At 45.9% G+C, this 11,573-nt stretch overlaps 1 protein-coding gene across 1 annotated transcript; it reads left to right on the forward strand.

The window, feature by feature from the left end:
- The first annotated feature begins 8,046 nt into the window (after positions 1 to 8,046).
- LOC126981007 (GATA zinc finger domain-containing protein 10-like) lies at positions 8,047 to 10,199 on the forward strand. Its single transcript, XM_050831559.1, has 2 exons — positions 8,047 to 8,301; positions 8,489 to 10,199. Exons 1-2 carry the CDS (start codon positions 8,259 to 8,261, stop codon positions 9,436 to 9,438), a joined length of 993 nt encoding a protein of 330 aa, XP_050687516.1. The 5' UTR covers positions 8,047 to 8,258; the 3' UTR covers positions 9,439 to 10,199.
- The last annotated feature ends 1,374 nt before the right edge of the window (positions 10,200 to 11,573 follow it).

Raw genomic sequence — 11,573 nt, forward strand, 5'->3', positions numbered from 1 at the left:
AATAGAAGGTAGGAGACAAGACAGTTAGACAAAGTGGGATAGAAGCAAGAGAGAAAAAGGAGAGAGAGGAGAGAAGAATTGGAGGAAGGAAGGAAGAATGCCATGAAGTAGGAGAGTCTTTGTGTGGAGTGGAGGAAAAATGGGAGGGACGGAGGGAAGAAGGCGGAGAGAAGAAAAGAAGGGACAGAAAGACGGATGGAGGGAGAGGGAATGAGAGATTGAGGGGCGTGTGCAGGGAAGAAAAAAATGAGTAGGAGGGGAGAAGGAGGAGGAGGCGAGAGGAGGAGGAGAAGGAGGAGGAGAGAGAGAGAGAGAGAGAGAGAGAGAGAGAGAGAGAGAGAGAGAGAGAGAGAGAGAGAGAGAGAGAGAGAGAGAGAGAGAGAGAGAGAGAGAGAGAGAGAGAGAGAGAGAGAGAGAGAGAGAGAGAGAGAGAGAGAGAGAGAGAGAGAGAGAGAGAGAGAGAGAGAGAGAGAGAGAGAGAGAGAGAGAGAGAGAGAATGTTTACACAGCTGAGTAGGAACACAAAATGGCGTACTTCCATAACAAACCGAGTGTGACGAGGTAGACGGACGGGAGGAGGAGGAGGAGGAGGAGGAGGAGGAGGAAAAGTTAGTAAAGTAGAAGCCGTAGCAACATAACTAACAGGATGTATGGTTGCATAATCGTATTTGTGGGATAAGGGAAAGGACATTAGAGGAAGAGGAGGAGGAAGAGGAGAATGAGGAGGAGGAAAAGGAGGAGGAAAAGGAGGAGGAGGAAAAGGAGGAGGAGGAGGAGAAAGAAAAGGAAGAGGAAGAGGAGGAGGAGTAGGAGAAAAAGAGAGAGGTGGAGGAGAAAGTAGTAGGAAGAGGAGAATGAGAGAAAGTATACCAAAAAAACATGAAACCACGCTAGAGAATGCAGAAAAAAAGTAGAAGAAAGAGAAAAAGGAGAAGCAAGAGGAAGAAAACAAGCTGGGGGTTTGAATGCATGAAAGAGGAGGAGGAGGAGGAGGAGGAGGAGGAGGAGGAGGAGGAGGAGGAGGAGGAGGATAAGTGACACTCGTGGAGAAGCAAAACAAAAGGTGGACACCCTTGACTTAGAGGGGAATGAAAAGATGAATATTTTTTTACCTCCGCGAGAGGGGAATGAAGAGGAGGAGGAGGAGGAGGAGGAGGAGGGAGGGGAGGAGGGGGTACGAGAGGGTTATAAAGAGGAACAGCAGTATACTAAACCAAAGTGGAGAGAAATAATAAGGAGGAGAAGGAGGAGGAGGAGGAGGAGGAGGAGGAAGAAAAAATGAAAACTAGTGCACCAATAAACGCAGGGAATAAAAAAAACGAAAAAAAGAATAAGAAATAGCAAGAGAAAAATATATATGAAAAAGGGGAAAAAATGTTGATTGAGTAAAGAGGAAAAAATAAAGTAAGAAAGTGTTCCGTATGATGATTAAGAGTTCGGGGACGGAGGGAAAGTTACGGCGAAGGAAAGAAAGAGAGGAAAAGAGAGAGAGAGGAAAGAAGAGTGTAAGTTTCCTCAGGTTCTTCCTCTCCTTCTCACACCATTCTTTCCTTACCTTCATCACCACCTTCCTCTACTTCCTCTACTTCTTTCCATCCTTCCTTCCTTCTTCTCTCTCTCTTTCTTTTCTTTCTCTGTCATTCTTTGTTTCATTTTCCTTCTCTTTCTCTTTTTTTTTCTTTCCGTACTTCCTTCCTTTCTTTCTTTTCCTTCCTTCCTTCCTTCCTTCCTTCCATCCATTCCTCCTTCCTTCCTTCCTTCCTTTCATTCTTTTCCTTCCTTCCTTCCATTCCTCCGTCCTTCCTTCCTTCCGTCCTCCCTTCCTTCCTTCCTTCCATTGCTCCTTCCTTCCCTTCCTCATTTCCTCTTCAAACTTTCATACACCCATTCCTAATACTTGAAGTTCATTTAGTTTGGTCTTCCCGACGTCTGCGCGCAATGCCTTCAAATTTCTATGACTTTCTACTCTGGTCTTTTCCCCTATCAAATTTTCCATACCACTTCCACGCAAGACAGATGTTTATTAATTTATGCAACAGTTAGAAAAATGTAAATAAAAAGCAGATTCTCCTCTCGTGGTGTTTCCTGTAACCTTGGCCCGTATTATCAGACGCTTTCGGCTCTCACAAGTATTCTCAAAGGCCACAGTCGAGATTAGTCGTGTTCTCCTGAGTGTTTATCGCATTCCTATATCGCAGAAGCCTTGTCATCTTATCACAAGGCTCATAAAACTACACGTGGAAATACTACTCTCAGCCTCTACGAAAGCTTTAACAAATGTATAAGCCTAGAAATGTTTAAGAATATGAGACTTTAACCTCATTTTCAACCTACAAACTTAACCAACCCACTGTCCCACCCAACCCAACTCACGTTATTAAAGGACAACCAACCCTTCCCTGCCCACTTCAAGAACTTCACTCATCTCCATCCAATCTCCCTAACCAGATGAAAGGGACACGAGTGGGTGAGTTAAAGAAAGATGGGTAAGTAGGGCAGAGATGGAAGGAATGAAGGTAGTGAAGAGATGAACGGATATAGATGGAGTAAGGAAAGAGAAACTAGGACAAAGGGAAGGAAGGAATTAAAGAGGAGGAAAAAAGGGGAAAGATTCGGAGTTAGGAGACATATTGAAGATGAAAGAGAAAATGGAGGAGAGGATGTGGAAGGGGTGGAGAAGGAGAATGGGAAGGAGTGGAGTGGTACCAGCGACGAGAGGAGGAGTGTAGGAAGGGGAGGAGAGGTTGGAAGGATGAAGTGAAGGGCGGAAGTGACTGGAGGAAGGGAATGGGTAGTGAGGGGAGTAGGATTAGAAGCAATGGAGGAAACATAAAAAAGTATAAAGAGAGGAGTCGAGAAACAGGTTAGTGCGTGAAAAATCAAATCCCCGTGGAAGGAAAGAAGGGGGGGGGAGGGGTAAAAACAAGAGAATTTGGGGGCAAGGGAAGGAAAAAAATATTCAAAGGGTGAGAGAGGACTGGGAGGAGCGATAACAGAAGGAATGAAGGAAGAGCTAAGGAAAGCAATAGATATGAGGGAAAGGGTAAGGGAGAGAAGAGATGGAAGAGGATGGGGGGGAGGAGGGGAAGGAGTAATCAATCACTGAGCGGGGGCATACGCTGTGGGCGGGACGCTTCCCCCCACCCTACAGCACCCATCCCCGCACACCGGCCCACCTCCCACTCCAGGCAACTCGTAGGATCCATCGACTTATTCAAGCCACACGGTTTGAATGCGCCGCCGTACAAGTTCACTAGTAAGCCTCCAAACACTTGTGCCTGCAGTGCCTCGAGAGCCATCACCAAAACCTCAGATCATGCATACATACATACATACATACGTACGTAATCCATTTATTCATTCACCCATACATGCATACATACATACCTACCAACATACATACACATCCATTCACACATCATATATGACTGTAATATTATACATGTATGTATGATTACTGATTCAATAATCGGCAAAAACAAGGTCACCGACCCTTGTACTCCCAATAAAATCTCCACATTGATTTTGGTCAAAAACTTTGCCTAATACCCAGTTCGTATAAGGGTTAAAAAGTGACGAGGCAAGGATGCACCCCGCCTCACTCCCGTGTTCACAGGAAAGAAGCTGGAGACGCTCCCCCGACAGGATGTCAAAACTCACGTCGGCACTCCACCAATACGCCAAGCGTACACTGAGTTGTCGACCAACGAGGCGTGAAGTCTGAGTGTTCAAGTCTCAGCAGCTTCAGTAGCTGGTTGCGAAACTGTGCGAGTCAGCATGAGACGTAAATGAGAAAGCACCTTGCCTGGCACAGTGACCAGTGTAATGCCGCGGCAGTTGTTGGAGTACTGACGCCTCCTTTCCCTGTTCCTCTTCCAATAAGGAGGAATGGTACCAGATTGCCATACATCAGTCAAGACCGCATGCAACCCACGGATCAGGGCCGCACATCCAGCTCTGAGCAGCTCTACAATAATGTTACAAATGCTGATGTTGCAGGAGTGAGGGTGTGGAAGCGTGCTGTGAGGTGGGGTCACTGGGGGGGGGGGAGGGGGAAGAAATGTAGAAAGGGAAAGGACAGGACGAGAGAGAGGCATCTAGGAGCGGGAGGCGAAGGAGGAAGTTATGCATGGTCGAGGCAGGAATGTGACTCAAGGGTGCGACACGACACAGGCACGCGGCGACAGGTGTGCATAGAAACACCTTGACGGGCATACACACTGATAACACGAGAGATTACCGACCAAGGTGACAACGCCGCCCCAACCACCACCACCACCACCATCATCACCACCACCATCACCATCACCACCACCATCAACGAAAAAATACCACGCCACTACCTCCACCACCATTAACCACTATGATCGCCTAATACGTTTTACCACTACCACGAAAACCAATCCATCACCACCACCGACACCATCACTAACACCAAACCCAAAAACTCTATCACACCATTATCATCACCTCCAACAAAAGCAACAACAATAACCTTATCACCACCACCACCACCACCACTATCACCACCACTACCACAACCACCACCAGCACCTCCAGTAAGGCCACGATAAGCGGATAAAAACAGAGATAAGCCTGAAAGCCCTGAGAGATTGCCAGCGATTCATCTTTTGTTCCCGCCCATGCATATACAAGACATGAGAGAGACAAGACGAGGAGCAAGATGGATAAGGTTTGCTCAAGGACCGGAAAGATTTTATGCGACATGGTTATCACAAGCAGACTTACAATCATGAAGGCCGATTTAGGCAATTCGCAACTTGCTTCCAAGTTTATTGAGAGATATGATATTTTTTTAATACCAAAAGAGGCAGCTCAAGGGCAAATCAAAGATTAAGCAAGAGACCACTGGCGCTGCTCTCAAAAATAGATGATAGAGTAGCCGAGAGAGTGTCAAAACCGGAGGAGAGGAGTCTTGATGCTCCCCTCTTGAAAGCGTTAAAGTCGTTAGCAGGAGAAAATACAGACAAAGGCGGATCCAGAGTTTACCAGCAAAAGGGATGAGTATCGATGAAAAGAAGCAAAGAAAGAGGAGTAGCATAAAAGGAATCTAACTGGAAATGTATTACATAATCTATTGTCTAAACTGGTCACACAACTTTAAACACAAGACTGGTACCAAAGTGAGACAACATTCAACTAAATAACTCACTATAAACAGGTAAATGAAAACTTAAGATTTTTTTTCTCCCGTAAATAAAAATGTCAAAAATATAAATCATTCTCCCGTAAATTCAAATTGATCCTCCATCAACAAAAACGTCACGAATATAAATGGTTCTCCAGTTGATAAAAAAAAGTAAAAATATAAATGATTTTCCCCTAAACAAAAACTTGAAAAAATAAATATTAGTCTATATATTTATCTAAAAAAATATATAAAAACACACTGTAATAATGACAAAAAAACATGCGAGTAGAAACACATCAACTCCTTATAAAGAAAAAATCATGAGAAATAAAACCAATTAGAAACAAAGATTGAAAGATTCTTTGATAATATAGAAAACGCAGTCAGTAAAGCATCAAACAGCCTCGGCGAGCAAATTGGGTCGTTAAGCATGATATGAAAACTTACCACGCTACAAAAACGGCAACAACATTTCCAACACGACCCACTTTCGAAATCACGAATAAAACTGTTAATTAAATAAATACAACAAAGCGGCGAACATTCATATTAATAATGAAGGACTAATGGAACACACACTGACACACAAACACACGCAAAAAAAAAAGTGTATGAACTCGTTGCATGTTGTGTGATGAGGTTAATAAATTTTCAAAAAAAGCCAATTAATGTATTCCAACAAATTACAAACATTGAGGAGCAAACTAGGCGACACAAAATATTGCATAAATTATTTCGGCGTTATGTCCGAACGATCATGCGTTTATCAGCGGCTTTGTTCTGCAGGCAAATGTATGTGAAAAGCTTCAATTAAATTACCAGATTAACTCTCGTGTGTGTGTGTGTGTGTGTGTGTGTGTGTGTGTGTGTGTGTGTGTGTGTGTGTGCAGTACCGATTTATGTGCGTGTGTATGCATGTATGTATATAGTCATATATGATGTGTGAATGAATGTGTATGTATGTTGGCAGGTGTGTGTGTATGCATGTATGGGTGAATGAATAAGTGGATTGCGTATGTATGTATGTATGCGTGTATTTATCGGTATAATGACATGAAAGTGCGTATTACCTGTCTGTACTATATATTTTTGTATATTTGCATGCATATGGGTATGTAAGTATTTTTATATATATATTCCAACGTAAAGGGCTGGGAATACAAACACCCAACCCAACTTTCGAAAGTAACTCATCATGAGCCTTGTAAAACAGCTCACTTTAAACAAATGCAAAAATTAACAATGGAATAAGAAAGAAAGAAATAGGCATATAATCAAAATATGTAAATACACAACTAAATGTAAATAAAAATGCAGCGAGGTTAACAAGGCTTGATACAGATCGACCATCAGAACTGTACATCACGTGGAAATAAAAAACCACACAAGACTTAGTATAGACAGCTTGTTGTGTTGCAGAGAAGTAAATATATCAACGGGAGTCAAGCGTAAGGATAAAATGGAAGAACAAAGATTAAGAGAGAATGAAGAGAGATGTGTGTGTGTGTGTGTGTGTGTGTGTGTGTGTGTGTGTGTGTGTGTGTGTGTGTGTGTGTGTGTGTGTGTGTGTGTGTGTAATGAAATACCTTATTGAAAGATTGCGAGGGTTCAAGTGAGCTGAGCAAAATCGGAATGGGGGTCGCGTTTCTGATGGTATTCTTCGAGTATCAGTTTTGGTTCCATTACTATATATTACTCACAGCGTTCTTGATAATTGGTAGACAAAGGGAGATCAATATGTTTCCCGACGATATAAATATAGACCGATTAAATTTATAGTGGCACGACGCCAAGATACGGAAGAGGAACTAACCGCTAACGAATGGATGATGAGATTTAGCCTCGACATTGCTGTGTTTAAAGTAGAGGAAAATAAATTCCATAAAAAATACACGTCAGTTAACAAATTTAGGATATTACAACTACGAAATAAAAACCAGGGCGTGCGTGTGAACTATGTTTGAACCAGGAATCACTGTATTACCGCCATATACAGCGCTGAAAGTGTTATTGACGAGAGTGCGAAGGTTATCTTTCAATTATGTATATCAGTGGTTTAGCGCCACCTAGATTATGGTATTAAATAGTGGTACTCTTAATTAAAAAATAATATAAAGTCCATCGAACAGTTCAGATAAAACTTCCATAAAATGACCCACGAGTTTAGAAATTTATCATGTAGTTTAAAGAAGCTTGATTTGCAGTCTTGGGAAAAGCGTAGACAGCAAGATCATCTAATTAAAGTATTCAAATGGGTTAAGGGTAAAGGTGGTGCTGACAAAGTACTCACACTGAAAAAAAAAATGTTCTGACCTGTTGCAATGGGCTCAGAGAGGATACGGGAAAACTCTAATCTGATAGGCCCTAATCATGTGCTTCATTCAAATACGACTGAAATTTTCATATAAATAGACCAATGGATGGGAAGCCCAGATTGGTGATAATTGATTCCCAGGAAGTGCCGTGTGTGGAAGACTGGCCCCTTGTGCAAGTCTGTTTGTCTTATTCTTGTTTTGTTGTGGGGGGGGGGGGGACTGGGGAGAGCCGGGGAGGGTAAGGGGAGACAGTAGTATACGCGAACGTTTGTGCCTGATAAGGAGTCCCTACGCCCTAATTCCCCTGAAAAGAAAGTACGCCTTATCAGACGCGCCCGCCGCTCTGCACACACTCACTCACACCACATGTACCCACACCATTGCCACACACGCGAGCATGTTCCCTACAAGTCCAGCACTCAGTCACCCCCTTATCGCAGAACCTAGATAAGGAGATCGGAGGCAGCAGGGAGTGGCAGGGAGGGGAGGGGAGGGGTGATGGTGGCATGGTGATTAAGAGGGGGATGGAGTTGATAGCAGTGAAAGGCTATATAAGAACACACTGGGAGGGAAGATCATATCACTGTGCGGAGAGCGAGGGGAAACTGTGCTGGATTCTCATAACAGTTGTCCTTACTGCTCACCACCACCACCACCACCACTACTTCTACAACGATTACTACTGCCGGAGGGTGGATTACGGTGCTCTTTCAGCTTGTGGGCGGACTGAACATTTGGCAAACACTACAACGTTAAGGAAAAGATCACTTGTTGGTTCGCCGCGCGCCACCATGATTGACCGAGCTAGAGGCGGCACCAACACGGGCTCCTTGGGTGAGTGTGTGCGTGTGTGTGTGTGTGTGTGTGTGTGTGTGTGTGTGTGTGTGTGTGTGTGTGTGAGGGTGGGGTCAAAAGAGTTAAATCATACACTTGTTATTATATATGCTATTTTTCCCTTTGTTATTTAAAGTGTACCACCGTAAGTTGAGTTTACTAACGCTTCTTTTTTTTCCTTGTACAGATCTGAGTCAGGCCTCGTCCTTCCCCGGCCCACCTCAGTACCTCATCCAGAAGGCCCAGCCACAGTATGACAGCTACACCAACTACCAAGGCCACTACCTCGGCCACGACCAGCAACAACAGCAGCAGCAGCAACAAGTCTGCCACAACAACCACACGATGCCTCAGTGCCAACCATTCCCTCAGCACTACCATCAGTACAACGAGGCCCAGCCACAGCAACCAAGACTCCCCTCAGTGCCACAGCAACAACCACAACAGCCAATGCTAATATCACAACAGCAGCAGCAGCAACAACAGCAACACCACCACCAGCTACCATTTCAGCAACTACCACAGCAATCCCTACCACAGCAACCATCGTCAACAGCGCCTGGTTGGACACATAACAGCACTCATCAGCACCAACAGCCACAGCACAACCACCTACACCAACAACAACAACAAAGCCAACACCACCAGAATTCCCTCCACCAGAACAACCAGCAACACTACCACCAGCAACAACAACAGCAATCGAACCCACAAAACACCAGTCCACCCACACCCACTACAAGCCAACACCATTACCAATACCAACAACAACAACAGCAATCGAACCTACTTAACACCAGCATACCCACACCCTCTACAAGCCAAACCCACCACACACACCACTCTCACGAGACCCAAACCCACGCGTCTTCTTCCCCTACGGCACTCCACCACCCACACCTTCACCCAACGGCCCAAGACATGGCGGCCCTGGTGGAGGAGAAAGCCCGCCTTGAAGCCCAACTGAGGGAGCTGAGGGACAGGCGGCGGTGCGTGGTGTGTCTGGACAAGGATCAAGGCGCAATCTTCATGCCCTGCGCACACCTGGTCACCTGCCCGTCCTGTGCCGTCACCCTCTCCACCTGCCCCGTGTGTAGGACCCGCGTGCAGTACATGGTGCCCGTGATCCTGGACTGATGGCAGGCGCAGATGGAGGGAGGAAGAATACAGAAAAGACAATAAATGGAAGAATGATCGAAGTTGGAAGTTTTTTGTGCCGTACATTATCTGGTGCATGTGATTTTGGGCTGATGGGAGAACAAATTGGAGAAAATGAAGGAGGAACAGATAGAGAGAAGGCAGGATGATTGAAATATAGAACGGTTACTCGCACTGAAACACGGAGCAAAGGGAAGAGTGAAAGAAGAAGACTGAAGAAGAAAATGAGACTGGAAAAATTATTGAAGTATTTATTGAAACCCATGGCCGTGCTGGAATGAAGGGCGTGGAGAGGAGACTCAGCAGAGTAAGGAAGAATGTAGGCTGTGATGAAAGTAGAAAGAAAAAAAACATATCAAATTTTCTTAGATCACATGATAAGGAAATAGAGATGCAAAGGCCCGCGACTGTCAAGCAATGTTTAAAAAGGACAGTGTTATGCAATGGTCAAAAAGAATGATGCAGTCTTTGAGGATGTAAGAAACTGATTGATTCAACTTACGCTTAGAATCATTATATTCATATCTCATCCACTTGTACAAAATTAACCGTCTACTATTATTTACTCTCATAAATTTCTAAACAATAATGTTCTTAAGAATCTCATCTGAGAAACAAATAAAGCATTTGACTTATTATAATCTTGTAATGGTGCTATAACAGTTTTGTTCTAATTTATTGTTATTAATTTATAATACAAAAACAAATCAACCAAATGAATAAAGTATTTCTTATGAAGATATTCCATGTTTCAATATTCACGTCATCGGATAACAAATTAACATTAGCGGAAAATTAAAAACACAAAGGGAAAAAAATTGCCCTTTTACAAAAGCAGCGATGAAAAACAGCTGTGTTACTGAAGAATGGAGAGAGAGAGAGAGAGAGAGAGAGAGAGTCTGTGAAGAATAATGGAGTAATGGATTAGAGAAAATGTGAGAAATAGTAATGTGAGAAATCGACCCTTCAGCCACCCCGGTGACAAGTGATGATAGGCATGCGAGCCACGGTCACCTCGGGATGTGCTGCTCAACGTGATGGTGATGCTGGGAGGCCGCCAGGAGAAGGAAGGTGCGAGAGCACGCCCCCCCACCCCGGTATTGGGTTAAGAAAACCCGGAGGGCGTCGGACGCCTGAGGACGTCCACCCCTCCCGTGGGTGTGGGCGAGGGCGTGGCTCCCGGCGGCTCCCGTTCCTGTACTGCGTCACCGCCAGGCGCTGTGATGTTACGTCCAGAACGCGTAGAGGAACATGAGGCAGTACCCGACCATGTTCACCACTGCCAGATGATCCAGGATGGCGCGCCCCCAGAGCTCCCCGCTTCCTAGGGACTCCTGCTCTTGGGGACTCGGCACTGGCTCCCATAGGTCCTCTGATGGCGCTGCCTCACGGTCCTGGGCGCTGGGCGGCTGGACCTCCATGTAAGATTCGGGCTCCAGACCGGCTTCGTAGAATTCCAGAGATGGGAACTCCCCCAAGTTCGTCTCCGGCGCTGCCGAGTCGTGCCCTACGAAAGGCTCGGGCTCAGGATCGTCGTCGTGTGGTGCCAGAGTTGATGACTCCCCCAAGTCACCATCCGGCACATCTGAGTCCTGAGCGCTGGCCGGCGGGTCCTTGCAGTACATGTGCACTCTTGGCACTGTAAATATCCTGTCGCAGTCAGGAAGGCGTATGCGAACCGGCCTCAGCTCTGGCACGAAGGCCGGGACACTGGCCGATGGCAGCAGAGCGTCAGCCTTCGCCCTTGCTTCCATGTCGCAGGTTGGTGTCCGCCAAGCAGGACACCACAGCTCAACGGGAGTCATATCTTTGTAGCTCCTGATGGCGTCGGATGCCACAGACTCCTCTGCTGGGTGATCCAGCAGGTGGTCATCCGCGCCCAGGGCCAGACTGGCCGTGGCTGGGTCCGGGCTCTGAGGAGGCAGGTCATGCTGCTGGTGCCTCTCAACAAGCTGGTGGTCGCCAGGGCTGGCCGGCGCGCCGCAGCCACCCTCCCAGTGGCTGAGACGCTCGGCGTCCCCCTGGCCGCCGTCCTCCCCCGCGTTACCGTCACTGCCGTACAGCCTCCCGCTGCACGACAAGACGGTGTAGGCGGCCCCGCGATCCGCCGCCGC

The sequence above is a fragment of the Eriocheir sinensis genome, chromosome 46 (genome assembly GCF_024679095.1).
Source record: "Eriocheir sinensis breed Jianghai 21 chromosome 46, ASM2467909v1, whole genome shotgun sequence".
Lineage (NCBI taxonomy): Eukaryota > Metazoa > Arthropoda > Malacostraca > Decapoda > Varunidae > Eriocheir > Eriocheir sinensis.